General features: G+C 41.2%; 1 protein-coding gene across 1 annotated transcript in view; it reads right to left on the reverse strand.

Annotated features, from left to right (window-relative positions):
- The window catches only part of Plekhg7 (pleckstrin homology and RhoGEF domain containing G7), a 77,916-nt gene extending 60,199 nt beyond the window's left edge, over positions 1 to 17,717 (reverse strand). Inside the window, 1 exon segment of the mRNA XM_039080593.1 lies at positions 17,521 to 17,717. Coding sequence (XP_038936521.1) covers positions 17,521 to 17,717 — 197 coding nt within the window.
- Between the last annotated feature and the right edge of the window lie 723 nt (positions 17,718 to 18,440).

An 18,440-nucleotide genomic window follows, 5' to 3' on the forward strand; every position in this document is an offset into this window, starting at 1 on the left:
TCATCTTGATTTTTTGAGACAGTGTCTCTCGTTGGCCTGGAACTTGTCAAATATGTCAGACTGGCCTGTGGGTTCAAGGACATCCACCTATACCATGCTCAGCTTTTATCTTCCCAGCAGAGTTCTGGGGGTTGAACTCTCAGTTGCTTACTATGCAAGTACTTTGTTGGCTGAGTTATCTCTATAGCCTGATATCACCATATGGATGACAAATTCAGTGGAGACTAACGAATTGCCACAGCACACCACAGCTCAGAACTCCTGGACTCAGTAGGATCCTCCTGCCTCAGTTTCTATGTAACTGGGACTAGTGGTGTCACCAATGTGCCTAGCTCACACATTCTAACCAATAACTTACTAAAACACCCACTGGATCTATGTGACGCACTTATTGTGAAGTGCTCGAGGCTCAGTGGTTTTCAAATTAGAGTACCACTGAACATCTCCAGTGAAGTCAGGCTTCTGTGTTTTAATGAAGAAAATCGTGTTTTTCTTCACTGGGAACCACACTCCAAGGAGGAACGCAGCTAAGTTATTAATTGTCGCCTTGTTGCAATCTCCATATTAGTTTCTGATTCTCTCCTATCTGTGTTAGTAGCAGAACATCTACTTTTCGACTTGAAAACTGATTAGATCACCTCATCTTACTCCAAGTCCATCACTGTCACCCCTGAGTTGGGTGTGGAGTATCAAGGACTATTGCTTTTACTAACAGAGCTGGCATAAAGCGATGTGAGCTCCTGCCTAGGCTGTCTAGAATTGAATGGCTTCATGGCAGGAAGAAAGGAGAATGAATAAACTTTCACACCTTTGGTGTGCAGAAGGAAGGTCATACTTCATTCGTTAGTGCTCTTACACTCACACACTCACACATAGGAGTGTAAAACTGCCTCTCCTGGGATTAATGGTAATGGGATACTCATTCTCAATGCAAAAAAATGCCCAAACTCTAGTTGAAACTTAAGAAAATTAAAAGGCTAGAACAAAGCCACGAAGAATGATAAAGGGGGAAAATAATGCCTTCTCTACATGATTTGTCAAGGAGACTAGACCAAGGAAAGAAAAAAAAATGTACCCAGGAGGAAACACAATTCCAGGACCAACGTCTTCATGAACAGCTTGAAGGACCACTGTGACCATGAAGGGGTCCTTCGTCTTCCCATGTGACCCACTGACCTACTAGATTCTCTCCATCCTGCAGAAGGAGAAGCTTGCTCCAGCACATGGCCTGCTCTCTGTTTTGTTAACATGAATAAGGAGTTCCAAGGCCATAAGCTTGGAGTGATGATTGATCTATATGTTTCCCTAGATTGTTTGAAAAAGTCAACCCAACATTAAAAACTAGGGCAACTTGTTAAGAATCAGGTTGTAGGATCTTCTTTTTCTTAAGAATGTTAACTAGGCTGGCTGCACTGCATTCACATGTCCCTACTTCCACATATATCAAAGAACTGATTGGGGACAGGCTCCTGGGTTCAGCTATGACAAGAAGTACCCAGTTCATCACAGTTTCTAACCATTCCTCAGGGTCTCCCCAGCACGGAATAAAAGTGTCACACTTAGTACAATTTCAGAGGTTTTTTTTTTTTTTTTTTTTTCGGAGCTGGGAACCGAACCCAGGGCCTTGTGCTTGCTAAGCAAGAGCTCTACCACTGAGCTAAATCCCCAACCCCAATTTCAGAGTTTTATTTGTTTTAACCACGCTATAAATGATTAGCCTCGTACTGGAAACAAGTTCAACGTTCCTGTCAATAGAATAGCCGTCGCTGACAGATAAATGCTTTGACATGTTCCTAGGATGGTTGCTATCCAACTGAGAAAATAAAGGGCTGCTCTGTTCTCAAAACTGCTAGACAATAAAAGTCAGGCTGTAGGATTTCATTTTCATGAGTGCCAAGAACAGGCAGGAAAGATGAACAGAAATACATATTGTTTCTGATGCAACCTACAGTTGTTGTATACAATTATCTTTAAACTTCATGACTAATCCTTTGCTTGATTTTATTTCTTATTTTCTTTGCTGTCATTTAAAGAATTATAGTGGTCAGACATTGGTCGCTCTATACCTTCTTATGCATGCTCAGAGTGATCAGTGTGCACAGCTGGTTATGGGACATTAGGCAGTTAAGTAGCCATTTATAGTTTATTGGTCTTGTTTCTTTCAGTAGGTGTTAATGGAGTCAGCTGCTCCACATTTTGATCAACCTTTTGTGCATGGTTAAATTCTCAGGGTCAACCAAATTAACCAAGGAAAGACTCCATGGGGTCATTTTTAATTGTTTGAAAAAAAAAAGTCAATAGTATACATTTTTATCTTCTGGTCTTTATTGAACAAATCATTGTTTAAAGATGAAGTATATTTTGACTTTAATATCTGAAAAATATTTCCCCGCTGTCCTTAAGAAAAATTGTGTAGGGTGATTAACCATGGTCAATCGTGTCTTGAAAGGGCTCACTATGATGAATGTGGAGGTGTACTAGACACGGCATCATTATTTCTCAGGGTATTTGTATGTAACTCAGGGACTCATGTGTAATAAGCAGGCACTCTCCACTGAGCTACACTCCCAGTCTAGAGAATACTATTTCCGAAAATGATAAATAATTTATATACCATTGTGCAAATTCTTCTTACGCTTAATATATCGCAGGAACTACTTGATACAATTAAACATATTTACAATTGATAGCTGGATTCTACCTCAAGTACAAGATAACGGTTATCTAATCATGACTCTATTGATCTCATGATTGCCTAATTTATAGCAATACTTTCCTAAACTGGACTGATTTTCACCCACCCCTCTCTTGCTAGCTATATTCTTTCTCTTTAGGTTTAGGCAGGCCTAATTCCCTTCCTCTTCCTTCAACACAGAACCAAGCCTCTGGTTGCTGGTGATCAATTAGAAGCTGATGCACCTCCCACTTGGGTGTGGGGGCAATCAAAGCTTTCTCTGGATGGCCAGAGAAGCAGGTCTCCTTTCTTTTGATCACATGCTTTGCAGATGGAGTCCAGCAGAACTTACACATGAGTGACTGTGGAGGAGCACCAAGTGTCATCCATGTTAGAAAGGCAGAACACATGGATGCTGAAGCCCATCTAACCCTCCATCTCTCCCAGGTGTGAGACAAAATTTCCATGGTGTGTGTGTGTGTGTGTGTGTGTGTGTGTGTGTGTGTGTACATGCATGCACACATGTGTTTGTACATGTGTGTCTATGGATGTATCCATGCATGAACTCATGCATGTAGAGGCCAGAGACAGCTGTTGGGTGTCTTGTTCTATCACTTTCCACATTATATTTTCCAGACAGGGTCCTTCACTGAACCAAACACTTACTGATTGGCTCAGCCAACTGGCCAATGAGATCCAAGGATTCACTTGTCTGTTCTTCCTTGCCTAGTGATTCAGCATTAGGGCTGAATAGATGTGTGTGAGCAAGTCAGGCTTTGTTATGTGGGGATCTGAACTCAGGTCCTCATGCTTTCATTGCAGATGCTTTACCCACTAAGCCATCTCTCCTAATCCCAAATCTCCTTTTTTGAAACCAGGGTCAAATAGGTTTCTATACCAGTAGCTAAGAGTGCACATTAACACTGAAATTGGGAGCAGTAAAAAGAAATGGAAATGTTTAGTTTGTAGAAGAGGCAATGAGAGGTGGATGAGAACCATTTTCCTACATTAAAACATGTATTTTAGGGAATACTAGTAGTATCTTTGTTCTGAATAGCTTAGCCTGGAATTAGACTTTAATTTAGAGGCAGGTAGATTTTACAGAAGCTTTCCACACTGTAGGATATAGAAGGCTATGTCCTCAAGGTACCTTATGAGTGGGGCTCAGTCACTAGTACTCAAGTAACTTAAGCATACTGAGGGGAAAGTATTCACATCAGAAAATGAAGGTCCCCCAGCTTGGGGCACAGATTCCCTAATAAGCCTAGTGTATTGACATCTCTAAGAGAAAAAAGATCTCTAAGAGAGAGACTGGGCTGAAGAGACTGGAGAGTTTCTGATCACTGAAGAAGTACGTGTGTGTGTGTGTGTGTGTGTGTGTGTGTGTGTGTGTGTGTGTGTGTGTATTTTATGAGACTGGGTGTGTTTGGAATGAAAATTGGTACATAGGCCCACAGGGTGTGGCACTATTAAAAGGTGTGGGCTTGTTGGAGAAGGTGAAGACTTGGAGGAAGTGTATCACTAGGAGTTGGCTTTGAGGTTTTAGATGCTAGAGGCAGTCCCAGTGTCACACTCTCTTCCTCTGGCTTCCAATTCAGATATAAAACTCTTCCCCAGCACCATGTGTGCCTGCACACTGCCATGCTTCCTGCCATGATGACAATGAATTAAACATCTAAATGATAATCCAGCCCCTGATAAATGCTTTCCTTGTCAGAGTTGCCGTGGTCATGGTATCTCTTCACAGCAGTGGAAACCCTAACTAAGATACTGGGTTTCAGAATGTAGTCTAACCCAGAACCTGTCATTCTCCTGCCTCAGCATTAAAATTTAACATAAATTGTGAATTATAGATGTTTTCAAAGAAGGGGCAGCAGCACTTGGCATTTTTTGACCGTCTGTTGTTGACATTGTTCTGGCTTCCTTCTTTTTTCTCCATAGATTCCACACCACTGGTCCATGTGAACTTCAGGGATTTAGCTTGGAAATTTTTTGTTGGCCTGCCCTTGACTTTCCAAATTCTGTCTTTGACCTCTAGTATACTGTCAATCTTATCTGATGGGTCTTAAGGTTAAATATTATTTCTATTGTACTTATGGAATTTATGTTTTTATGTAAATTCTAATTCCATGTTAAAACTTTTTCTCTCTTATTTATTTTGTTTTTGATTTTGTGATGTCATATACATTATATGTTCTTGCCCTTTCCTGTTTAGGCAGCTTGGTCGGAGGGCTTACGACCTATCTGGTATGCGTTTGTATGTACCTGCCTAAATTCAGTCTACCTCTTCTGTCAGATATCTGAAAGATAGTATGTTTATTACAAAATACTCCCTCTAGTGGCATTTTGAATAAGAGACTGGGAAATCTCATTGTCTTCTTAGACTTCCCTTGTCTCCCATAGACTTGGAATTCGGCAATGCTTTTTGGGAAAAATGAGTCAGGCTTCAGGACTGTCCCAGATAGTTTCCTATCAGCCTCCCGTGAGTTAGAGTCATTTAGGAAGTGGGAACCTCAATTGAGAAAATCTTCCTATCATTTTCTTGGTTGGTGATTGATGTGGGAGGGTCAAGCTCACTGGGTGTGGTATCAAACCCTGAGCTGGTAATCCTGGGAGCTATAAGCAAAGCAGGGTGAGCTAGCAAAGGAAACAAGCCAGTAAGCAGCCTTCCCTTCCAATGCTGCTTTTGGTCATGCTATTCTATGACAGCAACAGACACCCTAATTAAGACAGGGTCTCTCTAGCTTTCATCTGTCCTATCAGCCTACTTTGTCACCAGATGCTATACTCTTATCTCCTGTTCCCAGCGGTGTCTCTCTACCTGTTATGCTAGTCCCCAGCTTACATTAGATTTAGCCTGTGTCTTCAGAAAACAAAGTAGCAGTTTCGGTTCACATAGGAAAGACTCTGTGCCTTGTTTCCTTTCATTTGTTTGTTTCTGATGTTGCCATTGGACTACTAGATTACTGTTATCTGATAGTGTCCCCTACTTGCATGGAGAGACTATTGTGGTTCAAGTAATTTGTTGTAGTTTTGCTCCGATGAATAGGAATTATGTTGAAATACTGTGAATTCATTCTGATCTGACATGTTTTCAACTTGGTAGGTGACTTCAACAAATGGAGATGCCTGCAACTTTTTGATGGTTTTAACTGCCCCTTAGAACCCTGAAAAAGGTAGATTACAAAAACAAGGGGTGGGGGGTGAGAGGGCTGGCGAGGGATCAGGAGTTAAGAAAGTACACTGCCCTTGTAGAGAACAGAATTTGGTTCCCAACACCCACATCAGCCAACTTTCCAAGACTTCTAACTCCAGGGGATCCGATGCCCTATGCTGGTGACAAAGGGGACTGGTACTGTGTTCACACACCCAGCTGTGCACATACATACATATACAAACAAAACTAATAAACAAACAAGCCCAAGCCAAAAATAAGCCTTAAAAATCCTAAAAGCACTTTATTTAGCATGTTCTATAATTTAGGCAGTGTCCCTCAGTAAACCCAAGATGGTAACAGTATTGTTTTTTACTATGTAGATACAGATGTTTCAAAATATCAAGTACATAGTTTAAGCAATCAGTGACTGAGGTGTAGCCTAATATGTTTACCTGACTTCCAGTGCTCGAAGTCATTGTACTGCAAGCTTGTGTCAAAAGGAGACTAGGAGTGGACAGTCAGGCTGTGTAAAGGTGGTTCCTGCCCTGTGCATAACAACCTGTTCCCTCCGAGATTTATATAAATGTTAATGACGATGTAATATCACACAGCCCCTCATTCAGAGATATACAATGGGAGCCATGTGAATACTGTCACAGTTGTTAGGACTTTATGACATTTCTTCTTCCAAGCTATTAGACTTCAAAGGGTTGAAACCCAATGTGTTAACATCAAGATAATTTTCCTTGCTTTCTCACCAACAGATCTGTTTTGGGGGATGATTTTTATTTCTATTGTTGTTGTTTTCATTGTTTTGTTTTGACACGTGGCTTCTCTGTGTTGCCCTGGCTGTCCTGGAACTCTCTCTGTAGACCAGGCTATCCCCAAATTCAGAGATCCACCTGCCTCTGCCTCCCGAGCGCTGGTACTAAAGGTGTGCACCACCACACCTGGCTTTGCTTTTTGAGTTTTACAGGGAAATTTAAGGAGACATTTTAGGTCAGGGCATCCTTAGAGTTAAGCTAATTTTGCTAAATCTTGCATTGTTTTAAAATGATTTCTTCCTGATGTGTGTGTGGCACAGTGATTAGATGAACAGAGATGTTTCTTCTCTTTCTTGCTACGCATTTTACCTAGGTTCTGCAATGTGGTTTGATTTCACTGCTTATCAGCCACACATATCTAATTAGGAGGCCCACGATGGTGATATGAGTTACTGATTATCTATCTGTGTGTTTTCCTTCTTATTTTAGCTCCAGGAAGGTTTTAACTCCCATGATACTTTCTTCTTCCCAGTGGCTTCTACTTACATCAGAATTAGTCCCAAGAGTTCCCTACACACGAGGCAAAAGAAACTCACAGAAAATGCAGAGATGACAGGAGCTGCTGACCCTGGTACAAGCTTCTGAGGGATGGGGTGGGGTTGGGTGGGGGATACATCTTTTAGACCCTGTCAGAAAAATTTAAAAACAAACAAAAAGACAAACCAAAACCAAACCAAACCAAAAAACTATAAGGCAGATAAGGAGCCACCATTCCAAAACCTTCAGTTTTCAGTTACAGACCACAGTCCAGAAGAATTAAATGATTTGACCAAGATTATTTCTCTTTTAGTGAGCCTAAGACTGGAATGGCCTGGTGTAAAAATCCAGAAATCTTATCTTTTGTTTCAATGTTGTTTCCAAAGCCCTTTCTAAAGTCCATCCTAGAAGCCCTCTCTGTCACCACTCCAAGAGAGGCTAAGGAGAGGAACAACACTGTCCCTTTATGGAAAATACTTCTTCAGGAACCCTCATTTTCCCCTCCCTGAGGTAAAGATGAGACCCCCAAGACTTTATAACCATTATGTGTGACGTTGAAGCCCTGAGTGGCAATGTTTGTACAAGATGCAAATGTTTACAAAGAATTTTATATCATGTGGTAGTGTAAAGGAATTATTTATTCTAGTTAGAGAGTATACCAGACACAAAATCCTGATATTTTATTTACAAGCTGTAAACCCAGATTGGACAGGTTGTGAACTATTGTAAGTCACATCCCAGATATATGTCACTTGTTACTTTCTGTCTGATTCAAAAGATTATTTCTTCTCCATTAGTCTGTCCTGGGGGTGTTATGGTAAAATAAAAAGTGGTGGAACCAATTCCCTGGAGTACCCTGAAGGTCAAGCTCTCTCCCTGGTTCTGGCTCCAGTGGGCCAATGGAACTAGCGCTAATTTATCTCAGCGGCTCTACACTGCCCCCATCTACTTTCTGACCCACTGTCTGTGATCCATTCCAACACAGCACCCTGTCAGGTCACCCCGTCCTCACTCACAGCTCTCTTGGCTGGTTTCTACCCAGTCGGGCGTACACACCCCAATTCCATGGTGGGCCTGGTGCATCCAGCCACCATACATGCTCTTGAACTCAATTAAGTCACCACATGAAAGAACATATCACACACTATCCTTTGATCCAGTTGATAAGATATATTTTGCCCATCTAGACAACACAGACATCTATAAACATTCTATGCACATCCATCCCTTAAGAATAGTCATAATGATCTATAATATGTGCAGAGAGGAATTTTAACATCCGCCGCCATGTTCTCTCAGCTCCCTCCTCCTCCTCTCTCCAGCCTCTTCTCCTCTCTAAAATGTTTCTCCTTCCCATCTTTCCTTCTTGTCCAATGACAGGTCTCATTCTATCCTGTACCTACCTTCATCTGCATAATGACATCAACCTACATGGGGGGAGCATTTCACTCTGACACCTGCTCCTAGTACTTCATGTCTAACGGAGACATCCTGTTCTCTCCATCTTCCTCTGATTTCTTCTTCCTCCTCTTTCTCTCCTTGCGACCTTCATCTTGAAACTCCACCTCTCTCGATTTTCCCCAGTAATTGGTTGTAGCCACTTTTATTTAACCAATAGCTTTAAGTTGGGGAGCAAAGTCTACACAACAAAGGCTGGTGTACGTGGGAATTTGCTCGTCTGGGGCAACCAGATCTTGGGATATCGAATTCAGCCTTTGAATACACAGCATCAGAGCAACCTTCAACAAGGAAGTTTGAGCTAAAGGGGCCTTAGTAATCTGACCTTGGGACTGCAGTTGTAGTCTCCAGTCTTGAGTGAGTCACTGGTACCTGCTGGGAGACACAATGAATAAACTACAATCCCAGACAAAGAGGAGTGAATGATTTACAGAGACAACAAGGTACACTAACAAGAACAGGAATTCTAATTGAACTCTAACAATAGTAAGAAAAAAGAAGTTCAGAGAAAAGTAAAATGACCTCTCTAGAGGTGGCCAGACAGCGCTCTGAGAAATATTTCACAGCCAGAAGAGCCCAGATTTCTGTTTACGGTTTTCATGTTTGTGTGAACATTTCCATAATGGCTGACCTTGACCTGCTGATGTAATGTTACAGAAAACTGATGTGAGCAGAGGAGTGTGTCACTGGCTGTCTGTTGCTTGTGCAAGCTGACTGTAATACTTGCATGAGGGTCAACAGAGAATGTTCTATAGGCAAAATGAGAATTGCATGTGGAATGGAAACACACATACACACACATACATGCACAGGCACACATTCATACACCCCAGAAGTTTACCATCGAGTCTAAATGTAGTAGAACATTCTAGAAGAAAAATCACAGTGGCAGGGAAATAGCTCTTAAATAATAAAATATGAAAGACATGTTTCTATATTTTAAGCTTACCTTCAAGACTACTGAATTTACATAATGTTAATCAAGCATTTAAGTAATAACATTTCATAAAGACCTTTTATATAGTTAAGGTTCTTTTTCTTAATCAACACTCAGTGCAAATGTATGTGGTAGTTAATAAAATGTTGATTACTTCCTGCAGGCACTTATTGAGTATATAAAAGCATCTTCTGGAGGAGGAGAAATTGATAGAATATTTTCAGCCTTAGTTGTTGATTGACTGATAACTTTAATTTTTTTGTGTGATGATGTTTTCAATTTCCTCTTATTATGAAAAAAAGAAAGTATTTATGTAGCACATACTTTGAAGATTAGCAAATTTTGGGAAAAGAATATGAGATGGTTAAGTGAACTCTATATACACATTTGAATATATTACATTGCACTAAATGGCCATGTAGTAATATGGAAGATGTTTGTTATCTGACATTTATTGGGAAATAATAGGTCATAAGTTTGCTTATACTTTGAATAGTTGGAAAGGAGCAAATTATTTGCTTAATTGTCACCATGCTTCCATTTGAGTAGATGGTTAATAAATTTATGTTATTGAGATCTTAAACTCAGAAGAAATTATTTAAAAGTGAGAAATGGCCAAGACCAACTTGAAGATGTGATTTGTGTGTGTGTGTGTGTGTGTGTGTGTGTGTGTGTGTGTGTGTGTGTGTGTGTGTGTATGTGTGTGTATCTGGAGAGCATTTTTTTTTATTAACTTGAGTATTTCTTATATACATTTCGAGTGTTATTCCCTTTCCCGGTTTCCGGGCAAACATCCCCCTCCCCCCTCCCCTTCCTTATGGGTGTTCCCCTCCCCATCCTCCTCCCATTGCCGCCCTCCCCCCCAACAGTCTAGTTCACTGGGGATTCAGTCTTAGCAGGACCCAGGGCTTCCCCTTCCACTGGTGCTCTTACTAGGCTATTCATTGCTACCTATGAGGTCAGAGTCCAGGGTCAGTCCATGTATAGTCTTTAGGTAGTGGCTTAGTCCCTGGAAGCTCTGGTTGCTTGACATTGTTGTACATATGGGGTCTCGAGCCCCTTCAAGCTCTTCCAGTTCTTTCTCTGATTCCTTCAACGGGGGTCCTATTCTCAGTTCAGTGGTTTGCTGCTGGCATTCGCCTCTGTATTTGCTGTATTCTGGCTGTGTCTCTCAGGAACGATCTACATTCTGGAGAGCATTTTAATGAGCATTTAAAATCAGATCAGATTAGGAAAGCATGTTTCCAGATATGGAAAGATTTGACAGATCTCAACTTTGTCTTATTGAAAATGAGAAATTAATTTTGCACAGCGAGTTTTTCTATGGTCTTAGGATGGAGAAGAGAAATACAGAAGACCATTCATCAGCATAGGAGCAGCTCTCCACCATGGAGAGATGTGTGTGGGCACAACAAATGAGGCCTAAAGAGTACCAGCCCCAGATTTTGCCTCTCCATTTCCTTGAAGAAGATCTTTATGATGTGACCAGAGAGAATCAAAGGGGAAGAAAGAGGTTCCCTTTGGTTTGCTTCAGGAAATGCCAATGAGACAGATAGCACAACTGTTAAAAAAAAACACTGGAATGTAGAAAGGTCTGATGAATTAAATCAGCCTATATACATGATAACTTCAGAATGGAAGGAAGGGCATGTTTTGCATTGGGGAGAGGTTTTGTCTTTGTTTCAATGGGAGAAGAAAAACTATGGATTCCAATCAAAATCAGACTGACTGGGTGACACCTCCTGAAGTTCTTGATCACGGACATGAAGGAAGAAACCAAGAAGAACAAAACAGATAAAGTATATGACGACCCCTCTGCATGGGAACAGGTCTGAGACTGACTGAGACGTGAATGTCTCCAGGACTTGAGCTATGCATAGCAAATAACTCTTGTTAGCTACTGAGGACTCAAGACTGATCATGCCATCCTTTCAAATGACATGGATGAGAATTTATATTACAGTTTGGCCACAGAGTCCAAGCAGTCTTATAAAGTAGATGCCTTTTACCTACTTGAATGTAGATCAAAGAATCAAAGGTCCATTGTCACACCACACATTCTATACATGTGACAATGCAAAATGTATATTACCTTGGAAAGTTTATATGTTTTCAGAGCAAAAGGACCAGACACCAAAGAAGAGAAGACAAATAACCCAGCTGATTTGGCATCACAGACTGCCTCAATGCTGTTTCCTCACAAATCTGCATCTAGAACAGCTTCTATACAGCTAGCTAGATCGCCCAGCATCACTAACAGTTCCAGCCAGAACCTCACTTAAGGTCTTGGACAGCAAATATTACAGCTGGCTTTCTTAGGACTTGGCCAATATCCCAATTTTCTTAGGGTCCCAAAAGGGGAACATTGCCCCAGATATCAGGAAGCTATTTTAAGAGAATGACACACTATTCCTGAAAACATGAGGTGGATAGTTTTGAATGTTTGGTGGGTGAGGGATGTCAGTGTGAAGGTCATCATTTTAGGGGGGTTGCTTACAAGCTGTTGATGGTCTCTATCAGGCAGGAAACAAAATGAAAAGGTTAGATTCAGAGACTTCTTTTTCTCTGCCTTTTTTCTTTCCTCTGTCCTTCTTTTTCTCCTATCTAGTGTTAGAGGAAGAGGAGGAGAAGGTATAAAAGAAAAAGAGGGTAGATGTAGGAATGATAGGATAAAAAGGTGGATTATTGAATCTATTTTTAAAATTAAGATCAACAAGCCAAATATATTTACCTAGGTATGAATCTTTGTACATTGATACAAATTTAAGGTTATTTTTGTTGTAATATATGCATATGTTTGTTGTGGTTTGTCCTGAAGTTATCTGTATTTTGATGCTAATTCCACTGCCCCAAGGACAGCTGCCTAGTCAAGAACTCAGAACTCAGGTAACTTCACCAGAACCACCTCCCCATTGAATTTGTAAAGTACTGGTGAGGGGCAGGTACAGGATAGAAGGAGGCCTGTCATTGGAGGAGAAGGAAGGATGGGCGGGAGAGAAGTCTGAAGGAAGAGGAGGAGATGAGAGAGAAAGGAAGAGACAGGAGGGAGAGAGGGGCTGAGAAGCTGTGGCAGGACAAGATGGCAGGTGATGTTAAGATTCTGCTCTGTGTATTCACAGGTTGTTATTAATGTTCTCAAGGGATGGATGGTACCGGGCTTTGCATGTTTAAGTGGGCAATTATATCTTATCAGTTGGGTCAAAGATTATTGTGTTGTGTGTTCTTTTATGTGAAGGTTTGAGTGTAGGAAAGTGTGCGGCTGGGATGTGTTTTCACCCAGATATCTAGCAGATATCTTGGGCACCGCGGTGCAGGACCTAGCAAGGTAAAAGACAACTACTCTTTTTTATTTTTATATTTTACAACAACATATGTTTATATTTCAACTTTATTTAAAGTATTGTATCCATACAATTCCTTTAAAATGCAATGTGAAGTTTAGTTAATTACAGAAATACATTTCTCAGATTGAACAGATAGTAGATAGCTTGAAACAAGCACACACACACACACACACACACACACACACATATATATACATATATATATATATATATATATATATATATATATATATATATAAATGGTCTTCAAAAGCCTCAGAGACCTACAATATATCACATTTAAAGATATTTTATTAACATAGGGCTTTTCATAACAGTGAGCTATGTCTGTTCCTGGCACCTCTATTCTACTTCAAAGAAGATGATGAACATCAAAGAATTTCCCTATGGAGTTTGTTCAAATGTGGTAAAGCTGCTACTAGACAAGAAACTGCCCTCGCATTGACTAGAGAAGTTGACTGCCGAGCTTTGCAAAGACAAGGTAGTCAAGTCCTTCACAATTCCTGCTTCTCAGAAAAGCCTGTCATATCTTGAGCCAGAAGGCTGAAGATCGTTGCTCCAACTATGCAGAGAAACCATCGGTGATTGTCCAGATAGCCAGCTGTCACTGTATTCCTATAGTTTTGGAAGCTGCTTGCTCTCTGCTTCCTGTTTATTCAGGTAATATTTATCCTTGACAGGAATTGGAGACTAGAAAGTTACAGTCTCACAATTAAGCTTAAGTTGTTTAGAATTTAAGAAAATATTTTAACAAACAAGAATACGTTTTCAGGTTGGTAATGCAAATCATGATAAAAATTATTTAGGAAAAGAACTTTGGGCTCATCAAGATAGGATAGATGGTGGAGTACTTTCTTCAAAGTTTCTAAATACAATTGAAGTAGACCCTTTGAATGTAATTCTTACATGATTTTCATTGTTCTTATTATATGTAGTTTATTGATGTTAGAGAAAGAGTCTTTTATGGACTAAAAAGGGGAGATATAGGGATAATCTCTTGTGTAGTGTGTGGAAGAATCACTTGTCAATAAAAAGCTGATGGCCAGTAAGCTGAGGCAAGAGTAGAAGGTGGGACATCTAGCAGAGAGAGAGGAACTGTGGAAGACAGAGAAGAGATTCCCTGCCCAAAGAAGTTGGACATATGAAACTGAGGAGAGGTAACTAGCTATGTGGCAGACAGATTAATAGAAATGGGTTAATGTATGTTACAAGCTAGTCAGAAAACAAACCTAGCTTATGGCCTAGACTCTTATTCATAAATAATAAGCTTCCAAGTTGTTATTCAGGAACTGGAGTATGGGTGGAAAAGCCCATGGTTATAATAGCCCATGGTGTAAAAAACAGAATTGTTTTCTATGTAAACTGGTTAACTTTTACAGAGACCTGATCATTCACTCTCTGGCCTCATTTCAAGGCAGTGTAGCAGAGTGCTTGAAATTGAGTTGGGTTTAATTGTAAGCTTATTAACTGGGCAATTTACCTCACAAAACATTTTTTTTCTAATCTATAAGGTGGGAGTGCAATAGCCTCCTAGGATTGACTTGAATTAGGCTCCATCTGTAACCAGCCATGTCAAGGGTTTAGCCTTTCCTGCTTTGGCCATGCTGAAGATGGGCATGACCATGGGGAACACTTTCCTCTCATATTCTTGAGGAAGGAATGTGATTTGCTGCAATCTCATGAAGGGAAAGACAGAGAAGAATCTTTTGTGTTCCCCTTTCACTATGCTGGAGTAAAAGAAAGGGCCTCTGTCTTAGTCACTATTCTACTCTGTGAAGAGGCACTATGACTGTCCTAGTCATTGCTCTACTGCTATGAAGTGACACCAAGATAAAGGGAACCAAAAAAAGAGTCACTTAATTGGGGTTGACTGACACTTTCACAGGTTTAGTCCATTATCATCACAGCAGGGAACATGGGGGCCATGCAGGCAGATGTGGTGCTGGAGAAGTAGTTGAGAGTTCTACATCTGGATCCACAGATCTACTGGGCCTAGGTTGGGCTTCTGAATCCTCAAAGCTCACTCCTAGGGATACAGTTCCTCTAACAAGGCTACACCTCCTAATTCTTCTAATGCAGTGCCATTTCCCAATGACTAAGCATTCAAATAAAGGGGCCTATAGGGGCCATTCTTATTCAACCAATTTACTGATTCATTCAACCAAAGTGACCAAGGCAACTTTTACAAAAGAAAGCATTTAACTGGGGACTTACTTACAGTTTCAGAGGTTTAGTTCATTACCATCACGGTGGGGAATATGGCAGCAAGCTGAAGTTGTAGAGGAAATAGATCCTGATCTACAGGGTGAAGGTGGTAGAGATACACACACACACACACACACACACACACACACACACACACACACACACAAACACACACACACAGAGAAAGAGATTGAAAGAGAGAGAGAGAGAGAGAGAGAGAGAGAGAGAGAGAGAGAGAAGGAGGAAGAGGAGGAGGAGGAGTGGTGGGGTGGGTGAGAAATTGACCTAGCATGGGCTTTTGAAAACCTCAGATCCCACCCCTGTGACACACTTTTTCAAATAAGACCACACATCCTAATCTTTCTAATCTTCAAACAGTTCCATCCCTTAGTGACTAAGCATTCAAATATCTGAGCTATGGCAACCATTTTTATTCACACCTCTACAGCATCTTTGGCTGGGGTTGAGGTGGGAAGCTGGGCATGCTTAGTTTCTTCCTTCTGTTTCCACAGAGGAGGTATGTACTCTGCACTAACCTGAAAGTCCCTACCAGCGTCAGAATTTAGGGGTATCAGTTCCTCATGGACAGAAACATTCAGGAATCTCAATGTGGTCGGACTCTCTGATCCAGCTATGACCAATAAAACTGGTTTAGACATCTCTCTGTCTGCCTGTTTCATTGCTTTCCTATAGACAGAAGTATTATTGTCTTTCCTCTCTAAACCCCACAGTTGTCATTGCTCCTGTTCAGGCAGTGGTGCATTTGATGAAGATACAGTTGTGGAAGACATCAATGTATATGCATTGCACAAGGCTAAATGCATCTGTTTCTCTGGAGGCTTCTGGCCAGATTTTCAGATTGACCTTTTCAGTGCTATATTTCTCTAGTTTCTATTTGGAGTGTCCAGAATGGGACTCCTTAATCGAGACAGTGTCCCCTCTGGCTTAAGCTGTACCCAACAGAGTTGCTCTCCACTGAAGAAGTGTGAAATATCTGTCCACTGCTGAGAGGAATGCCAACAGGAGGCTGTGCTGGGAAGGTGTTCAGAAGGCATTTCATTGTCCTTGCTGTTTTCTAAGACAGATCTTTCTATGTAGCACAGGCATTTCTTAAAAACATAATGCTCTTGCCTGTTGGGATTACAGGTGTACACCATTGCACCTGGCTTCAAGAAGGATTTTAGTGGGTTGAAGTTATGGTTCACATGGTAGAGTATTTATTTACTCTATGTACATGAAGCCCTGGGTTTGATTCCCAACATTGGATAAAACTAGGCATATAATCATAATCCCTACATTTAAAATGTGAAGGCAGGAGGCTTAGAAAACTCCACTCATCTCATAGTCATCCTAGGCTGTATAGTGAGTTCAAGGCCAGCATGGGCCACATGAAGGCCTGCCTCACCACACACACACACACACACACACACACACACACACACACACACACACACACACACAAAAGAGCAAAGGGTGAGATGTTAGTACCTGGAAATTGAATCCTTCAGCTTCCAGTTTATCAAATAAGAGTCTTTTATGCACTGATTCATTTCATCTGTCATCTCTGGACAAGCCATCAATTTTGTCTCCTGCTTTGGGGGGAAATATTTTCTAAAATTAGCCATTCCAGTTGGTTATGACTACGATTGTAGCATCCACCTAAAAGGCATGCCTGACAGGCATGGAGGATGTCACATTGACCTCCTGATAGCTTTAGACCACCCCTTCCTATCTTTCCAAAGTAAAGTAAAAACAGGAAGAAAAAATAAACACAGCAAAATGAACTAAGAGATTAAGAGTTGCAGTAGACGGCTCCACCACATCTTGCGAAAACAAGATAAAATTCATATTTGCTCCCCCCATAAGAGATCCATGAAATTCAGAGTGATGTTTAGAGGATTCAATGATAGAAAAACCTACAAACTGCCTAGACTCCCACTGTGGCTTCCGGTGATGGCCAAGACACTCAACTGGAAGATCTTGTATGTTTGTACTACATGGGAACAGAGACTACGTCCCATGCATTGCAAGGAGCAGTCTGTTGCTGGTTGTAGGAGAACCCAGGGACAGGCCTGTTCTGAAGAAGCTCATATAGGGATCTATTCCATACTCACACACTCCTGGACAGCCAGTCTTAGCTTCTGTCTGAGTGGCGTTCCTCAAAATGGTATCCCAGAGGATGGAAATTAGGGGGTCATATAGAGGGGTGGTAGAAGAAAATTCTAAGGCATCCCTTGTCCCATAAAGTTTGAGAAAACCTGCATCTGCTCAATTTCATAGAGCTTCCCAGTGCATGTCTAGTATTTATAGTTTGAGGAGTCCCACGGGAAAGAAGCTGGTTCGCTTTGTGCAGCCCTAGTTCCCCCAACACCCGAGCACTTACTTCCCATTCACTGCTTTGCTACCAGAAAGACCCACGCAGAGGCTGCCTAGGATCGTACTACCTATCGGCTCTCAGCGCCTCGCAGGATGAAGTAAAATCCCCACCTAAAGGGCCATCTCCGTGTTCAGGCGTATGAGCTACTGCACTCATCTCTGATTTCTGCTCTTCCTTTGATATCCTCGAATGCACCAGGGTCTTCCTCACCTCCGATCTTTGACACCACTCCTCCCTCAGTGAGAGTCCATGTCTGATCTCCATTGTGTCCAGCCCTCTCTTCACCCTTGCCTGCTAACCTTAGGCTTGCTCTTGGAGGCTTCACATTCTGTTGGTTTCACTGAGCATGGTCAGCTGTTATCAAAAAATAGCAAATGGAAAATTCCAGAAATGAGCAATTCAAAAGTTTTAAGTTGAAGTCCTGGTCTGACAGTGTGATAAAAATCTCGCTATTGTATATATACAGGAATGTATATTGTTGAGTGAATTCACTCTGTGGCTCTTACCCAGTCCAAGCTGTATCCAGTCACCCAGTGGATGTCTCAGTCATTGGGTCAATGGTTGTGGTGTTGAAGTATGTGAACATATATAGGGGTTGGTACTATCTGTGTTTCAAGTGTCCAGTTGTGGGCGGGTGTTCTATCTATCTCCTGTAGATAAGTGGGACATTACATTCTATAATTCGAGTTCTTTTTTGTTTTATTCATTGTTATCAAAGCAATTTTTTCCCAAAGAGTTTACATATTTACCAACTTCTTTCTTCCTTCTTCCTCAGTCTTTGCAACCCTGTGGGAGGAAATGTGGTACGATGAATTCAACCTTAAACATTTGCCCACCTTCCATTTCTCCACAGCAGTTGCAGGGTCTGACTGAAGAACAAACTGACAGCCTAGTGAAGGGTCCCTTGTTGTCTTCCTCATGACTTTGTGGTTGAGATTTCCTGCCCAGATTTCCTCAGGCTCTTGGGTCCTAGCCAGTGCTTACAGC

The sequence above is a fragment of the Rattus norvegicus genome, chromosome 7, assembly GCF_036323735.1.
Source record: "Rattus norvegicus strain BN/NHsdMcwi chromosome 7, GRCr8, whole genome shotgun sequence".
Taxonomy (NCBI): Eukaryota; Metazoa; Chordata; class Mammalia; order Rodentia; family Muridae; genus Rattus; species Rattus norvegicus.